Consider the following 18,298-nt stretch of genomic DNA (forward strand, 5'->3'; position numbering starts at 1 on the left):
TAAAATTGTTTTACTTGCATAGTATAGAGGTATTCAAAGAGTCAAAAGCAGATATCAACTAGCAGTAGCCATAGAAAAATATGCCAGTTTTCTAATTTTCATCTCCTCCTTCTGAAAGGACACTTGGATGCAAATATATAGAAAACTATCCTCAAATTCTCAACATTATCACAATCTCAAACCATACCTTAAAAATAAGCACTCTTTTGCATCCAAAACATTACATGACATAGGTTAAGTTTGAATGTCACAATAAAGTATGGTTTATCATGATAGGAAGAAGCAGCCAAGACTCTTGCTAAGTTTGCATGCCCCCCTCCTCACAGCACAGAACTTTTGCTTCCATTTTTAAATGAACTGCAGCCAGTTATCCAAATCCAATGAATTGTAATTAATCTTAACTTGTTGAAACACATCAGTTTCAAACCATGGTTTACAGAGCCAACTTGTGTCAAAAGATACTTAAGATTAACCACAGTTTAAAGTTCAGATTTTATTTATTTATTTATTATTTTATTTATACCCCACCTTTCCTCCCAGCAGGAGCGCAGATGCAGCACCAAACTGTTCAGATGCATCACTAAACTGTGGTTAACCAAAATCCATGGGAGGGAGGCTGTAATGTTCCAATGTTGTATGATAATATACGTTGGCACAGGTTTGTATTAGGGTAAATATGGTACATAGAGTAAAGGGAGGGGGAGTGAGTGAGTTGGAATGTTTGTGAATGCTATGTGTTGATTGGCTGAGAGAATGGGGGGTGGCTTTCATGGGTATATGACAGTAGACAGACAGGACACAGGTCTGAAAGGGATACGAAATAATTCTTGAGTTAGGGCACAATCCAACTCGGTGGAGGCTGGCAGAAGGGGCCGCCACACCCTACCTGCATTCAGGAGCCACTGGGACAGAAGGACACTGGCTGTGCCGGCAGGGCTCGACAGACGGCAAATAAAGTCATGTTTCCTTCCTCCACCCCTTTTCCTGGCAGGTCAGCTGCCAGGATGGAGGGCCGCAGGACCGAGCTGAACAGGCTCAGGATGCGGTGTAAGTCCCCCTTCCCTCGGTTCCGTTCCCGAGATCCCCCCAGAATGCCCCTTTCACGCCATCTGCCAGTCCTGGCTGAGGCATCTGGGTCCCTGCTGTGCTGCAGCCGCACCTGGGGGGGGGGACTTATGCTGGCGCACAGCTACATGACATCCTCTTCCTCTACCACAGCTATGCTGCATCCGGAATCCCCTCAGCCTGGTGTAACTGCCAGGAGGATTGCACCCTTAGATAGGGCTTGATCTTGGGAAGAGAGGATTGGTTTGGAAGGGAGGTTAGTAGAAGATAGAGATGCAGGGTTTACTTCTAGTATTTTAGGAAAACATCGCAAGTGTAACTTGTAGGAAACTAAAGAACATTAATTTGTAACCACATACTTTGAGAACCTGAACTTTTTCTGGTTTACGTTTATAACTTCTGTTGAATAAATCTGTTTGGTTTAACCACATACCTAGTTCTTGGCTAGCTATTACAAAGAACATGTACGTGGGCAAAAGGTAAACAAAGGCTGAAACTTGTAACAGCAACAGGTTATAGGAGGTCAGCACACAGCAGGGTCCATTAAAGGATATGAAGTATTTACAGGGGGGTTGAGGCTTTCCTGTTGCCTGAGCATTGATAGCAACAGCTGGAGGAATATGTCAAAGTCCCTATAAACAGCATTGCTATACTGTAGTGTGAACAATAATAATAAAAAGTATCTCTACTTGCTCAAGGCAGAGGGTATGCAGGGAAGACACAACAGAGGCTACATTCATTCCAATCACAACACACATCTGAATTCAGCCAAAAACTGATTAGAAACAAAAATCTGTATCAGGCCTCATCTCAGTTCACTAGGTATCAATCTTGCTTATTAATCCAAACTGTCATACATATGAAAGAGAGAACAGAACCAAGAAAAGGGAGTTTCAAACAATGTTCAAAACAGCTTCCCTGTTTTGTCTTAAAGCTTGGCTCTCAAATAAGGAGACAGCAGTACCAGGTTACTCTTGTAAGCAGCACATTAGATCAATCATCTTTGCCAAGAATCTTAAAAACTATTTCATCTGCTAAAGTGGTACAAAAGTCACAACATAGTACCTACCGCTGACTGAAAACAGTTGGATGAGGTAACTGCAAAGTTTCTTCTCTGCACAACTGCTATCACTTCCTTAACACATGAGCAATTAATTTAAAAAAGTATATCACATCATAGCCCCAAAGGGCAATTAGAGGGCCTTTTCTAGAGGGTAGTGGTTGATATGGGGTAACAAAACAGTGCATAGAAACTAAAAGAATGCACCAACACTTCAAGAGGAATAAAAACAGCCCAAGATAGCTGGCCACATACAGAGGCCTCAACTCAGTGAACACAAATCTAGATGCAGAACCAGGTTTCTACTGCACATCTTTAGTGCCGAGTACATTATCCTGTTGCTTTGGACAACAGACATTGTGCATGATGACACTTCTTCCCACCACCCCGTCGCAGCCCAGGGAATCTGGTGGCACTCTGCCCTGCACAAAAACTTGTGCAAAGCGCACTGCTCAGCTATGGATGTTCAGGCATTCACTAGTACTATGATATTTTATTTATTTATTTATTTAATTTATTAGTCGCCCATCTGGCTGGTTGTCCAGCCACTCTGGGCGACGTACAAGATAAAACAATACATTAAAACATTAAAATTTAAAACCATAACAATAAGAAACCTAACCCACCCCAAAAGCCTGCCTGAAGAGCCAGGTCTTCAAGGCCCGGCGGAAGCTTATCATAGAAGGGGCATGGCGGAGATCATTTGGGAGAGAGTTCCACAGGGTGGGGGCCACTATTGAAAAAGCCCTCTCTCTAGTCCTCACCAGTCTAGCTGTTTTAACCGGTGGGATTGAGAGAAGGTCTTCTGAGGCTGATCTTGTTGAGCGGCATCCCTGACGATGCTGGAGGCGCTCCTTCAGATAGACTGGGCTAAAACCGTATAGGGTTTTAAAGGTCAAAACCAACACCTTGAATTGGACCCGGTAAACAACCGGTAGCCAGTGCAACTCCTTCAGCACTGGAGTGATGTGATCTTGCCGGCGGCTGCCTTTAATCAGACGAGCCGCCGCATTCTGTACCAGTTGCAGCTTCCGGACCGTTTTCAAGGGTAACCCCACGTAGAGCGCATTACAGTAGTCTAGGCGAGAGGTGACCAGGGCATGTACAGAGAGACCATTGTAACTTACTGTACAATGTGAAGAACTGTGAGTGAATGTTAATATTCAGAAAACATAGTTAACATTAATTTGATTCATTCCCAGCATAGAGATAATCAGATTAATAATAAAAAGCCAACATTACACTGGAATTATACTGCATTTCAGAAAACTACCCCACATATTCACATCTTGAGACATCGTTACTAGGTTAAGACACATTAAAATGAAATATTTCCCATTAAAGATGTCAAGAAATGGGATTTAGTTTTATTGCATGACGTTGCATAAGAAAGTATATTATTGAAAACTGTAAGGCATCATGCAATTATCCATAAGCTGATTCATTACTTTTCTTTGAGAGGTGGTTATACTCTCTACATCTATAAAACCAATTTTCAAAAAAGGACATAAAAATTTAACATGATGAGCATTAAATATGACCAAAACTTCTGTAGAGCTGAGCTTTTAAAAAGTGCATTAAAAAAAACCAGACTGACCTGGAAAGTCACTGAAAGAAAGAAAGAAAAAAGACTGCAGACAACAGACAAGCTATAAATCCCAAAAGAAAGTGGTTTTATAGGACTAGAGACTAATGTTACAAGATTCAAATTGCCAAACTTGCTTAAAATATGTTTTCAGTCTTCACACTTAAAATTTAACACAATTGATACAATAATAAAAAAAATACACTTTTGTAACCAAAGTCTATTGAGTTCAAGTTATGTACACAGAGTGATCAAATAATGAACAGGCTTGGGATAGTATGTACTAATGTGATTTTGGCATTAATCAATGTATTGTGCCATCCAACGAAATCCTTCACCATAGCCTTGCCTCTTTAACACACTGCACATGAAGACTTCTAAGGGTCGGGTGTTTAATTCTTTCACTGGAACTTTCCCCTGAAAAAATGAGATAAAAATGAGGGTCAATAAGCTGAAATTTAATCCTTTACATTCATCTTTATCCCTTGACCTCTAAGTAGCCATAGTGGATGAAGGACCTTCGTTCAACTGAAGCAACTATGCAAGCTGCAAACCCTTCAGTCAGTCCACAGTAGTCAGTCTACAGTTATCTATGCCCTGTTAAAGTGCATTGCAGTTATCCAACCTAACAGTCATGCAAGGCGATCACCGAAAACAGTTCAGCCTCATTTCCCCTCCCTTTTTTTGGACAGTCTTCAATAGCTAATTTTTCTCAGGAAAAACTCCTTTGCTGGAAAAGCTCAGATTTCAACTCTGTTGCTCCTTCCTGAGTACCTTACAAGGGCACTTTGCTACCTATGCTGTGCTCCTGTACATTTTGGTAGCATGCTAGTTTCTGGGCAATCTCTACTGTGCTGACAGTCTTGTCAGAGAGCCAGTGTGGTGTTGTGGTTAAGGCAGCCTTTCCCAACTAGTGGGCCACCAGGTGTTGCTGGACCACAACTCCCATCAGCCTCAGCCAGCATTGCCAATGGTCAGGAAAGTTGGGAATTGTGGTCCAACAACATCTGGTGGCCCACTAGTTGGGAAAGGCTGCTCTAGCAGAATAGTGCCAGGTCGCAGTAGGGAGAGGTTCCCCTAGGACTAGAAGGAAAGTCTCGCTCTCCTCCCTGTCATTCGTGTTCCAGAAAGGCTTATTCTCTGAACACAGAAAAGCAGGTTTCAGATGTGTCCCAAACAAGGGTAAGTAACAGTTTCATAAGCATAAGAAATAATCTGCTTCTTGTATTGAGATATATAAGCTGACTACTGTAAATGGCACAAACAACATTAAAATTATATTTAATTAAAAGAGTTCAAATAAACTTAGTTTAAAATTTGAATTCTTGAGTTTATTGCCAGAGGCAAGAAGATATTTCACAAGCCAACAATTCAGATTTCCATTAGACAATTATCTTTTAAAATTCTAAATTATATTAAAAGTACATTTTAACAAAGCCAGTGTTTTTTTTTTATGAACCTCAGTCTCTAAAGGTTTACTTGTTCTTGACTTATTTTAAAAAGGAATCTGAAGCACTGTAAGGGACCTTTTAAAAATATAAACACATTTTAATTCTATGAACAAAAGCACAACAAAAATAAATGGAATCGACACAGAATTATATGTAAACTAGCAGTAAAGCACGCCTCAGAAACACAAAGGAGAAAGCTATCTACACATTAGAATTATGCATTTTGCAGAAAGGGGAAAGAAGAATAATAGTACCTTTCCTGTTGTCTGGCCATATAAACCAAATGTCTCTCGTAATCTTTCTTCACTGATGGCTTCTGGTCTGTCAATCTTGTTACCAAAAATTAGGATAGGCACATTAGCAATAGTTTCATCTGTCATTAGTGCCTATGAAGAGAGAAAAGACACATATTTTAGTTTTTGTACACCTTACATGAAGTGAACCTCCAAAAGTCCATTATAGTTGGAGAATGTTTAGCACCTATTAAAATATTTTATTGCAAGATCTCTCTTTTGTGTATTAAGGTCAAAATATGTTCAAAGAAGGGAGAACAACAACATATTAATTCTCCACAGCACGGCTTTTCCCCACATGTTTACACTTTATGAAACTAAACAAAGATGAAAGAGGATACTATGACCCTAAAAATACAGCTCCTGAGAAGATTCATTAATAAAGTGGGAACAGGAAAAAACAGAGGTTTAGAGAACTGCGTATGTAGCAAATTCATAAAACCAGTACGAGTATTATACAGTTAAAGCATAGGAGAGATTTGTAAAATATACCAAATATGTCAGACGGGGTGAAAATAATCACATGTCATGAGGTAATCCTATGGTGGCCAGTGCACATTGGGACTGGTAGGGCAGAAGGCAGTGAGACCAACCAGAGCTGAAAAATGGCAGAGCCAATTAATTCTAGCTTTGTCCCCATCCTTCGCCAAATTCTACAAGGACAACACTGAGACTAAGGAGGACGACATCAACAGGGTGTCTCTGGACTGGTTGTAAATAGGAAGGAAGACAAGTAGGGGCTAGCTGAGGTTGGTGGGGCAATGCTCTAATGGACCAGTCTCTAGTGAAATAATTTTTTGTTTTTTTCCTTTTTTAAAAATAAGTTGTAGGCACATAGACGATGCTGTAGGGCACATAATGTAAATGCAATGCTCCCCACTTAGTCACTGCAACCTTTCCTCTCTCCCCCACACATTACAATGTCACACATTTCAGTAGTACTTTAGAGATGCCAAATATATTACAAACTCACATCAAGTTCTTGCTTAGATTCAGCCAGTCTTTCTTGATCTGCACAATCCACCAGAAAGACAACGCCATTGATGGCAAGCAGATAATTTTTCCAAACTCTGCGAGCTAACAAAAGACAGTTATAAAGGAGCTGCAAGAGGAAATTATCTGTTATTCTTATAACACTATTCATAGTAACACCTCATTAAGGAGTAGGAACTTTAAAAAAGGCATTTTGAGCTATATTTATAAAGCTTTTAAAAAGCCTACTTTTGTTCTACAGTGTGACATACCGAGTTTAAAATTGAAAAACCATATTATTTTTACTGCAAGACACAGTCTTAATATCTATAAATCCATTTCTAAACCTGTGCTATAGCTCATGACATTAACAGGCAAATAGATTGCAGCTTTTAAAAAAAGATTACCCAATTTAGAGGTGGAACTTAAAAACAAAGCTGCACATTCACCATTAGGAATATATATTTTCTAAAAAGTTAAACCACATCCCACTATCAAGACATCCTTTAGAAAATGCCATCTTGGATCCTCTGGATACTCAGCATCCATGCTGAATAATTACAGCCACGATGTTAAATTGAAAATACCCTCCATGCCATTCTGATGCTTCCCATAAGCTCATTTCAAAACAAAACCTTACAAAACGTATAGTCCTGAACTCAGAAATGCTTGCTTAACAACGCTCTAAATTTTCATGGCAATACAGAAAATAGTCATATAGAATTGAGAGTTCAAAGGAAAAAAGAGAGAAAAAACCAGACCCCTGTTGGATTTTTTTCTTTCTGAGTTCTAATAATTTGTTGAAATTAATTAAAAATCAGCCATGTTCACAGAGTACCTGTAATCCTATTACTGACCTTGCCCCATACTCTGACCTTCATCTTCTGCAGTTTAAAAGTTAAAAAAAAATACCTGGCTGGTTTTTAATTAATTTAAGTAATTTAGATTGAACTCAATAAGGCCGGGCATGCTCAGTAAGAACCAACTGTCAGAGTCCTAAAAACCAGACTCACAGCTGCTGGACTTGCCTAATCAGGGAGCCACACCCACACCAGACTTTGATTTCACGTTGGACAATCATGGCTTTCCCCAAAGAATCCTTGGAAGTGTCAAACACAGGGGTTCACAGAGGCATGCAGGTAATGAATGGATAAGGCCAGACCATAAATCTGCCAGGCAGGAGGAACCCCGGGGTCAGCCAGCATGCTTACCATTTGGGAAGCACTGAAGGAGGAGGCAGAGAACTCCTTAAGGGAGTCCAAATGTCCAGAAACCAAGAGATCCAATCAGGCAGGGCAGGGTTCAAGGCACAGGTTTAACAGGAGAGCTGGAGTAATGTCTGCAGCAAGGCTTGACGTTGACTCTAGCAAGAAGTTTCCCTTTCCTTCCAGCCTTTTGTACTCTGCATGCTGGCCCAGGTGCTACCTATCAGCCTGCGTTCTTGTGAACTCTCCTGCTCCTTAATTGCACTGATTGCCTTCGTTGCTGCAACACCTGTTGGTGTCCTCTCTCTGCTGGGGAAGGAGCAGCCTCCTGGTCGATTCCTGATTCTGGCTCCCTCAGGGGCTTGTCTCTGGTCTGGTGAAGGGTCCTGGGCTGTCTCCCTACTTGTCCCCTCTCCTGGGTCTGCGGTCTCCCATTCCTCTTCCTCCCTGGATGAGTCCTCTGAGGGGGGCATGACAGGAAGGGTGCTGAGAGGAGACTCCTGTTCCCCTGATAAGAGCTCCAGTGGCCAGAGTGGTTTAACAGTCAGCCACTCTGATTGAAGGTCGGTGAGGGGAACAGGGCATATCCTAGCAACTCTCAGCACCCTTCACTAACTACACTTCTGAGGATTCTTTGAGAGAAGCCATGACGGTCTAAAGTGAAATAAAGGTCGGTTGTGGATGTGGCTAGTGACAGCTTTGGTTTAAATTTGGGTGGGAGGCTACTATTCACAATGTTTTGCTTTTAGAAAGGAAAGGGGCTTCCTCTCTGCCCACCCGCCCAACCTCCTCCCCTCCCCCTCCCCTATGCCTTCCTCCATCCTCCTTCCCTCCCCCCCCACCCCCACATCAGTTTCACCTATCCTAAGCATGATTGCAGAGGTAAGTCCCACTGAACTCAAAAAGCATGCAAATGATCAAACCTGCCCTCCCCTCCTCCTCCCCCTCTTGCCCCTTCCCTCTCCCTTCCTTCACCCCCCTTCCTCTTCCAATCCCCTCCTCTCCCTCCCCCCTCCTCTCCCTCCCCCCTCCTCTCCCTCCCCTCCACCCCCCCTCACCATGGTCGATTTTACCTGTCCTAAGCATGATTGCACATGAGTAAATCCCATTGAAGTCAATAAGCATGCAAATGATCAAACCTGTCCTCCCTCCCTCCTCCCTCCCATCACCTCCCTTTTGCCCCTTCCCTCCCCCTTACTTCACTCCTCCCCCCTCCCCCTCCAATCCCTTCCTTCCGCTCCCCTCTTCCTCCTTCCCTCTACTCTCCCTTCCCCTCTTCCTTCCCCATGGTCAGTTTCACCTATCCTAGCCATGATTGCACGTGAGTAAATCCCACTGAACTCAATAAATATGCAAATGATCAAACCTGCCCTCCTCCTCCTCCCCTGCCCCCCTCCCCATCCCCTGTGGTCAGTTTCACCTATCCTAAGCATGATTGCAGAGGAGTAAATCCCACTGAATTCAATAAGCATGCAAATGATCAATCCTTCTCAGCAAACTTGCACAGGATCCCATTTCTTACCTCCCGGATTAAAAAGCAGAGAAATTCACTAATAGGCAAAAAACCTTGCGGTTTAATAATGTAGCTATAGCCAACAGATATTTCTATCAAACTTTAAAAAGCAGGGAAATTGGACAGCTACAGTGAATGCACCAGGGGAGCAGGAGACCTGACCTCCTCTCTGAGATATTGTACTGCCCTATAAATTTGTAAAAAAATGCAAACACAATTTGGGTTGGTCTTTCACAGTCCAATCCACTTCCTGTGTAGCTTGGGAGAATTTGGTAACATGTCCCTCTGAGCGTATGGTGAGTGGTGGCAACACCTACCATCAGGCCAAATAACAGAGACAAGACCTGTGCTGTGCTGATCTTGTTTTAGTAGGGAGGAAGCAACACTATTAAGACAGCTGATATAGTTCAGATGGTCACTTTAAATATGTTTGATTTACTTTGCAATTTTAGTGAAGTTTCCTATAGTAAATCATTTTCTTTTGCTTCTGTTTCTGTGAGTATGTGAAGTACAGCAACACTTTGCAACACACACAAAAAAGCTCAAAAAAAATTGTGGAATAATGGCACTGACTTCTGCCTAGTAATTTCCAATGGACATGAGGAGTGTCTCAGTTTGCACAAGATAAAACAGAATTCTAGCAAAATTCTAGGTGTGCTCTATGTTTTTAATTGACCATGCTCACCTTTCCTTAAGTGAAGTAGTTTAAGCATAGCAGGCTGAAAATATGCATCTTGGGCAGGCCAAGTTTGTTTTTTCCAACAGCTAGAGTCATTGCTTAAGTAGCAACATATTGTAATCAGTCTGATTTTACATTAAACTGCAGTCTCAGATTCAACTGTTAATGCACCTAAAATAGAAATAGAGCACAACCTCCAGTTTGAAACACAAAAGGCTATCTTCACCATCATATGATATTGATCATTAAAAAGGCTTTGAATTTTGACACAGATTTCTAGGATGAATAATGAGAGAAATACAATTTTCTAGGTTAAACGCTCTGTAGAAACAGTAGTAACACAGAAAAGAAGCAAAGTAAAAAGAACACCAACAAACATACAAAAATGTAATTCTCCATCTTTGGAGATGGCAGGTGCTGCAACCACTAACCATATGCTCAGATGCTTATATGTTACCAAATTCATTCTTAAACCGTTACCAAATGTTACCAAATACGTTCTTAGACCACAAGATTTTTTGCTTATTAGTGAATATAAATACAAAAGCAAGTAACATTTGAGGATCAGTTCCGTCTAGCAGTGTTCAGTAGTGCAGCAAGTCCATATGTACATATATTGGGTTCCATCCAACGAAGTCATTGTGCTTGTGGAATTACTTCTTTTGCTCCCCCTGCATCTAATGGGGGGAGTCCCAGATAACCATTAACTTCAATCCATATGATTAAGTTGTTGACTTTACCTACATTTAGCCTATTTTAATGTGTTAGAAGTATAATAAAAATAGAGGTGTTGCATAATGTTAGCTTCTCCAAATGACACACACACACTATTGCATTGAAAACACTTATGGTGATATAATATTCTAAGTAGCCTTCATCCTATTAAGTGCAAAACCAGCAACTTAAGCATCCTGTAGTTCACACTTAAGACAGTGTGTCTGCTACCCACCATTTATGTGTAGTTTAACAGAGAACAAATAACAGAGAGATTTGCAATTTTAACACAAGAGTTCACTATCAATTATAATAAAATTAGGAATGTTTTTCAGAATTGAAAAATATATAATCCTCTTGCAATACAAAAACTTTTATGTGCAGCCAAGGAAGCTTAGCATGTTACAATAAGTCTCCTGCATGTTGACATCACTTACCTTGAGCATGTCCACCTAGATCAAAAGTAGTGAAAGTCATACCAGCAATTGTCAGCTCTTCTGCAGCTGCAGAAACATAAAATTAGATGTATTTATTTTAAGAAATAACATCTTGCAGCAAGCCATTATCTGGTGTAGATAACCATCATACTGACAAACCATATTGCATTGCAGAATCAAGCTGTGATGTAGTGGTTAGAGTGTTGGACTGGGATCTGGGAGACCAGGATTCAAATCCCCACTCAGCCATGAAACTCACTGGGTGACCTTGGGGCAGTCAGTATCTCTCAGTCTAACCTACCTCACAGGGTTGTTGCAAAGATAAAATTGAGAGGGGGAGAACCACGTTTGGATGGGTACCCTGAGCTCCCAGAGGAAATGTGGGATATAAATGTTCCAGAGTGTTCAGAACTAAAGTAATTAATAGCCTGACTCTATATATGCTTCCTCAGAAGTAATGTTATTAATGTCAGTGGGGCTTATCTCCTGTAAGTATGCATAGGATTGTGGTCTAACTTGCACTGAACTGAGCAGCTGAAAATTAGATTATTCAGGTTTAACTGCCGTGTGAATTTTGGCCACAAGAGCTATGGGGTACAATTAGAGAGTATTAGCCGTGTTTATGGTTGCAATCCTATACCCACTTACCTGGGAGTAAATGCCATTGAACTCAATGGGACCTCTGAGTAGACATGTCATATATATATGGTGTAGTAAATCCCAGTAATATCAGTAAGGTTTGTTTGGGAAGTTACACAGATGGATTGGCAAACTAACAGCTTTCCACTTGCAAGTCAGCTGACAGTCTGCTATGTGGATCAAGAGATTTTCACTATGTTGCTGAAAACCTTTCAGAGTTTGCAATGAGGTGGGGGAAACTCCATAATCAGCAAGGTGAGCTACTGCACATAAATGCCGAGACTGCTGCCACACACCAGTGTTAAATAATAACTAGATAAACTGCGTTTAGACATTGCCCACAACTCTTTACCTAAGGAAACTGGCCAACCAATACCAGCTGTGATGATGATTTCAGCACATTCAATGTGTAGCATCTGCAGTTGTGGAAGAATGCACAAAATCAAATCAGGATGCATCATCATGCTAAACACTTTTGCTCGTGGAATCCTGGAGTCAGTTATACCATGCCTCTTTTACCTCAAGGGCAGGCAACATAGTGTGGCATTCAACACACTATGTCCTACTCAGGGTAGACCCATTGAATTTAACAGACATGACTAAATTATATTCATTAATTTCAATGGGTGTACTGTGAATACGACTTACTGGAATACACCCATAGTGTCCTCCAGATATTGTCAGACTACAACTCCCATCACCCCTGACCATTGGCTAATGGTAGCTTGTAAGCCAGCAACAGCAGCATCTGGATGGCACCACACTGGTTGCCCCTGTTTTACCAAGTTCATGGAAACTCCACCTGAACTCCTTCACCACTCAGCCATCTACCATCAACCGTCGAGGAAAGAATCCCACTAGAAAGCAGATGAGCTGGACTGTCCCCTCCCAGCCCTCAACAGGCTCATTGTGCCACCAACAGCCTTGTGAGAAGGATCCCAATGACTTTTTACATGTTGATATTATTTGTGGGTTTTCAAAATATCATTGCAGTTTTTAAAGAGTCATTTAACGTCGCTGGTAAGGATTTGTTTTCTGAAAAGTGGGATACAGATAAAAACAAAAATACAATCTTACATCACAATAAATTTGTTAGTCTTTAATGTGCCACAAGACTGTTGGTTTTGTTACAACAGGATAAGAAGGCTATTCCTCTGGGCAGGGTGTCCATTAAATCAAAGCAGCCACCAGGACCATGTGTGGTTATCTGTACTTCCTCATAGCTAGCAGAGGCCTACAATGCTGCAAACATATCTTTCCTCACTTTGCCCTGCTTCCAATTCCGCAAGCGCAAGGGGAATGGAAGCAGGGACACTGAAAGGAGACCACTGACAAGTAATGGTAATATTGGGCTGGTGTAATTATGGTGGGCCATGTAGTAACAGGTCATCTAGAAGCAGTGGTGAGAAGCATAGCAACAGTAACAAAAGCAAAAACAAGTGGAAAGGGGGAACTAAATGTGCCCTTGGGCCCAACAGAACAGAAGGAAGGATTATAGTGCAGTATTGGAACACATTGAACCAGAAGGTTCCAGATTCAGCCCCTGACATCTCTAAAAAGGCTTTGGGTAGCAGAGCTGGAAAAGACCTCAAAGAATCGTCAGCCAGTTACTGTTGGCATTTCCAGGAACAGGTCACAAGGAAGAAGAGACTCTCTCTCAGATCCCCTCCTAAAGCCATACACAGAGAAACGTAAGAACAAAGGGGAAATTCAGAAAGAGCTGCTCTTCTTCCCAAGTAGGATTAAGAAGCAACAAGGCAAACTGCCTGGGGGTGTTCAATCTACTCGCCTGTTGGCTAGTGTGATAGGATACCACCATGTGTGTCAGGATCCCAACCGTCAATGCAGCCTTGCACCCTCTGCCCAAGTGCCCAATGACCCCTCAAGGGAAGTCCATTCACAGTTTGAGAATTATTCATTTCCTTCTCCACAAGCTATTTTGTGGCATAAAAATTAATGAAGCACATATGATATTTGAAGCAGCACTAAGCATATAACAGAAACAGGGAACACTGACTTACTTGCATGTAGTGTGGGGACATGTTGTCCCAGTCTGTCATCTTTAAGCATGTGCAGGAGGGTAGTTTTTCCAGCATTATCCAATCCAAGAAATACTAGTTTACCAGTTTTTTTGTACAATCCTAAATAAAGGACAGAGGTATTCAGTAAATAAGCACTAATTTCCACAGGTATATCATCATATAATGATGGGCTCCTGCTGGGAGGAAGGGCGGGATATAAACCACATAATAAATAAATAAATAAATAATGACAGATGGTCTGCTAAATGCCACCACATAATCTCAAAACACTTTACATATGCATATACAGCTATGCAAGTGTTCAGGATCAGGTTACTCTAGAATAGTGTTGCTTAAGAAGATGCAAAGAGGATGATAAAGATTTCAAGACAGGATGCCAATCTATTTTAAGCTTACTTGCTAAAACTAGGAGAAGCATGTAAAACTATGACAGAAGACTCCAGCTAAGATCACTACAACATTTGAGGGGTGACCATAAATCAGTGACAGAGCACATACTTTGCATGTATAAGATTCTAGATTCAGGTCCTGGAATTTCCAGATAAAAGGATGAGGCAGCAGGTAATGTGGAAGACCTCTGCCTGAGATCCTGGGGAGCCACTGCCAGTCAGAATAGACAATACTGAACTAGATCAGCAATGGAGAACCTGGAATGGGAATTCTGGACTCCAACTCTCATCAATCCCAGCTCAACATAGTCAATGGTCAGGGACAACGGGAGTTGTAGTCAAACAACATCTGGAGGGCTACACATGAAGTAGATAGACAAATCGTATGAGGTGGTATATGAGAGCCTTTGTATGTTTCTTAACTGGCAGAGGTCGCTCTGGCCATGAACTGGATGTGTATTAAATTTCTTAGCAAGGCCACACAATCACTTGGGGGGGGGGGTCCAGGCAGACATTCTCCCCAGGTTGAATAATAATTCAGCCCTCAGATGTTTCCAAGCACATAATTTTAATTCAATTATAATCTTGTTTCTAAAATGCCATTTTTAATTTAAGCCCATTTGAAGAATGAATACTGGCAAATTAAAGTCAACTAAACCAGTGGGGAGGAGAGCCTGGCTGGGAGTCCAGAGTCTGTGAGTTCAAATCCCCGCTCGTGTCTCCTGGGTGTCAAGGGCCAGCTAAAGATCACCCCCACAGTGAGTGGCTCAGGGGTTATGTGCCCTGCCACCTGTGCAGCCGTGGGCAAGCTGCATAGTCCCAAGGAGCCCGGTTGCCCCCCAGCTGGCAGTTGCGGACAAGGAAGGGGCTGGCTTGTGCAGCTGTGGCAAGCTGAGCAGGCCCTGGCCAGCTGGGGAGGACGAGCCTCAGAGGGAGGCAATGGCAAACCCCCTCTGAATACCGCTTACCATGAAAACCCTATTCATAGGGGCGCCATAAGTCGGAATCGACTTGAAGGTAGTACATTTTTTACATTTAGTCCCAGTTTTAAAATGGTCTATACTATCTACCCTGCTCTTCAATTCAGAAGTTTCTCAAAGCAACTTACAATGAAATTTGAAATCTGTAACAAAAAGAAATGAGCAAAACACTATTTTAAACAAATGCAGCAACCAGCAAAAGCAGTTTTTAAAAATATATGTAGATTTGAAAAGCCTGAGGGAATAAAAATATTTTAAATCTTTTTCCACAGACTCAACTAGGCAGACCTTCCCAGAGAGAGCATTTAACAGCCAGGAAATCTTTTTCTTCCATCAATCCAGAGAGATGTCAGGCTTAGGTGGGCAACACAGCCAGTTCCAGACAAGACTGTTAGGAGTTAAAGACACAGTGAAGCCGGTAATTGACAGCACTTGGCAGAAACGCCCAAGGTCAGGCTGCAGCTGTAACTGATAAGTGAAGCAGCAATAAAAAGGCTTCCATGAGCACACAGAGGTGTGGGGGTAATAGGAAAGCATTATAGAGTTGGTTGGTGAGCAAGAGACGGAGCACGGTGTGAAAACAGTAAAGTTTTGTTTTCTTAAAGACTTGGCTGATGGTCTATTATTACGGTCGGCAACTGGCACTGATAAGCAAGCTAAAATGCTACTGGACTCTACTGGTTATACTGGTTAATAGGTGCTGCACTCTACAAGAGAAGCCTCTAAGGCAAATCTTAATAGATGAGCAGGTTCATAGGGGAGAAGGCAATCCTTAAGGTGCCAATTTCTGAAGCACTTTGGGCCTGAAAGCAGGAGTGGGGGAAACTGTGGCCCTCCAGATGTTGCCAGATTACAATTCCCACGATCCTTGACAGTTGGCCATGCTGGCTGAGCCTGATGGGAAGTTGAGAGTCCAAGATCATCTCAAAAGCCACAGGTTCTCCACCCCTCCCTTAAAAGGTTACCATCAGCACTTCAAATTGTATTTTGAAATGTACTGGGAGCCTTTTTTACTACTGAAATATGTTGCATTAATTTGGTTCTACACAGTAATTTAACTGCTGTATTTTGAACCAATTGCAGTTTCTGAACAGTCTTCAAAGGCAGCCCCAAGTATAGTGCACTGTAGTAATCAAGCCCGACGCCAAAGGGCGGCCAGGTTGGGCCCTAGCAGAGGGTCCCTGAAGGGTCCCTCCTTAGGGTGGTGCTTCTGTTCTATGATCCGTTGCAGCATCAGGTCCTTCAATCTAATGCTGTCATGGATTGTGGAGCAGGAGCTCCTATGCACCCCCAATACAGGCAGCTCAGGCTTCAGCAAGATCTTCAGCAAGATTGCCTGTATGCCCCACCTACCTCTCCCATCAGTGTGCACACATGCCTGCTGTCACCAAGATGGCAGCAGGGGCTTCCCTAAAGGGTTGATGCCCCTGGCACTATCTTGGTTGATGGCAAGCATGTGTGCTATATGCACATGTCATGCACACTGATTCAAGAGGCAGGTGGAGTTGTGGGCAGGCTTATTTGCTCTGTGCTGCCTGTATCAGGAGGGGGTCTTGTGCTGTGATGCCACAGCCCCGGGGCAGGCTGCTGTCTAAGGGCCCTGTCAAGCCTGGCAGTGGCCCTGACAATGGGGTCATGCTAGCTGTGTGTCAGCAGTGAGTTTTTAAAATTGTAATATTACAGTGATTTGCTCTTCTAAATAAGATACATATATATAGAGAGAGAGAGAGAGAGAAGTTTACAAATGCTAAATCTTAAACCATTTTTAATTGACTACAGCTGCAATCCTATATATTTGTACTTGGGAGTAAGACCCATTAAACATAACAGGGCTTACTTTCAAGTAAACATGCATTGGATTGTCCAGTACCTGCAATCTGCAGTTTAGTGCTTGTTTGTACAATTTATTCTGTTTGTCATGCTAGTGAGTAGAACAGATCACCCTCTTAGAAAGCTTTTAAAGGCAGTCTTAATGAGTTCATCTGTTACACAAGATATGCCTCAAGCAAAACTGCAGCTCATAATTATTTGCGGGACAAAGTTCACTGCTGCTAAGCATGCTATGATACAAAGGTGCCTTTATTGCTTCCAAACTGGACAAAATCAGAAGGCCTATCAGAGGTCATGTGCATGCAATTCAGCAGGGCCAAGAGCATTTTACAAGAACCAGTGGCAGTTTCAATCAATTAGAAAAAGTGTGCTCTCTCTTCAAGGAGACTTGAAAATGAGTGCATTGTCGAGGCCTCTATGGGATAGCTGCTTTGACATTTTATAGACTAAAATAAAAATAGTACTACACTTTAGTTTTCAATTAAAGCTTTATTATTATCCCCAATTAAAGATATATTTTTGTAGTGCAGAAGCTAATTTACAGAGGCAAGAGGACAAAACATTAACTAGTGACAATTATGGGTGTTATTTCTTTAAGTAGTCACTCAGTCTTACTGTATGGACCAACGGTCTGACTCGGTACAAGACAGGTCCTTATGTTCCCATTAACAGTGCAACACTCTTGACAGTTGGGATCTTTCAAAAAAGAAAACCAGCTCTCTGAAGAATGCCGTCCACTTTGGTTGGCAACTGTCAAGCAACTTCCCTTCTCACATAGCCCACTGAAAGTACTCTCCTCCTCACCCCTGCTTCACAGCCTCCCACGTCTTGCAGAGCAAGGAAGAACAGCATGGCACATGGCTGTACCTCCCCTTCCACTGCAACTTGCATGAGCAAGCTTGTTCATTTGTTTGCATTTATTTATTCAATTAACAATATAAATATATATATATATATATATATATATACTGCTTTATTGTGAAAATAAACAGTTTACACAATATTTATAATGCAACAGGTAGGAGCGCAGGGAAAAGGGGGAGTATTAAGACAGGAGGGTTGCACAGCACAATAAAGGTTAAAAAAAATTAAGGCAGGAATGGAGAACTAGTGAGATGGGCCTGCTAGCAGGTAAATAGGAAGACAGTGAGTTGCACCCAATGCTATCCTTCCATCCACAGATAGCTCTTTGATCCAGCAGAGGTTTATCTGAACACAAGAAGGAAAGAGACATTTCTTTGCCGATTCCCATTTCATCTGTCCCCCAAACTGGAAGGTCCCCCCAACTCTCTGGAACAGATGGAAGATGCAGAGGAAAGGGATAATGTACAAGAAATGCCTCTCGGCTTCCATTTATGGAAGCCTCTGCTGGATCAAAGAGCTATCCATGAATCAAAGGGCAAATTTGATACAACAGCTATGGTGGTAATGGAAGTAATCAGAA

At 42.0% G+C, this 18,298-nt stretch overlaps 1 protein-coding gene across 3 annotated transcripts in view; it reads right to left on the reverse strand.

Annotated features, from left to right (window-relative positions):
• Window positions 1-3,470: 3,470 nt before the first annotated feature.
• Window positions 3,471-18,298, reverse strand: part of SAR1B (secretion associated Ras related GTPase 1B) — a 30,232-nt gene continuing 15,404 nt past the window's right edge. For 2 of the 3 annotated variants that reach the window (XM_061617143.1, XM_061617142.1), the window contains 5 exons: window positions 13,635-13,754; window positions 10,975-11,040; window positions 6,428-6,531; window positions 5,416-5,547; window positions 3,471-4,127 (listed from right to left, as the gene is read on the reverse strand). In XM_061617143.1, the coding sequence (XP_061473127.1) occupies window positions 4,011-4,127; window positions 5,416-5,547; window positions 6,428-6,531; window positions 10,975-11,040; window positions 13,635-13,754 (539 nt within the window). In that variant the 3' untranslated portion in view covers window positions 3,471-4,010. Of the gene's footprint in view, window positions 4,128-5,415; window positions 5,548-6,427; window positions 6,532-10,974; window positions 11,041-13,634; window positions 13,755-15,312; window positions 15,381-18,298 lie in introns of those variants that run through there. The other variant, XM_061617144.1, reaches the window with a different exon arrangement.

Source organism: Rhineura floridana, chromosome 3 (assembly GCF_030035675.1).
Source record: "Rhineura floridana isolate rRhiFlo1 chromosome 3, rRhiFlo1.hap2, whole genome shotgun sequence".
Lineage (NCBI taxonomy): Eukaryota > Metazoa > Chordata > Lepidosauria > Squamata > Rhineuridae > Rhineura > Rhineura floridana.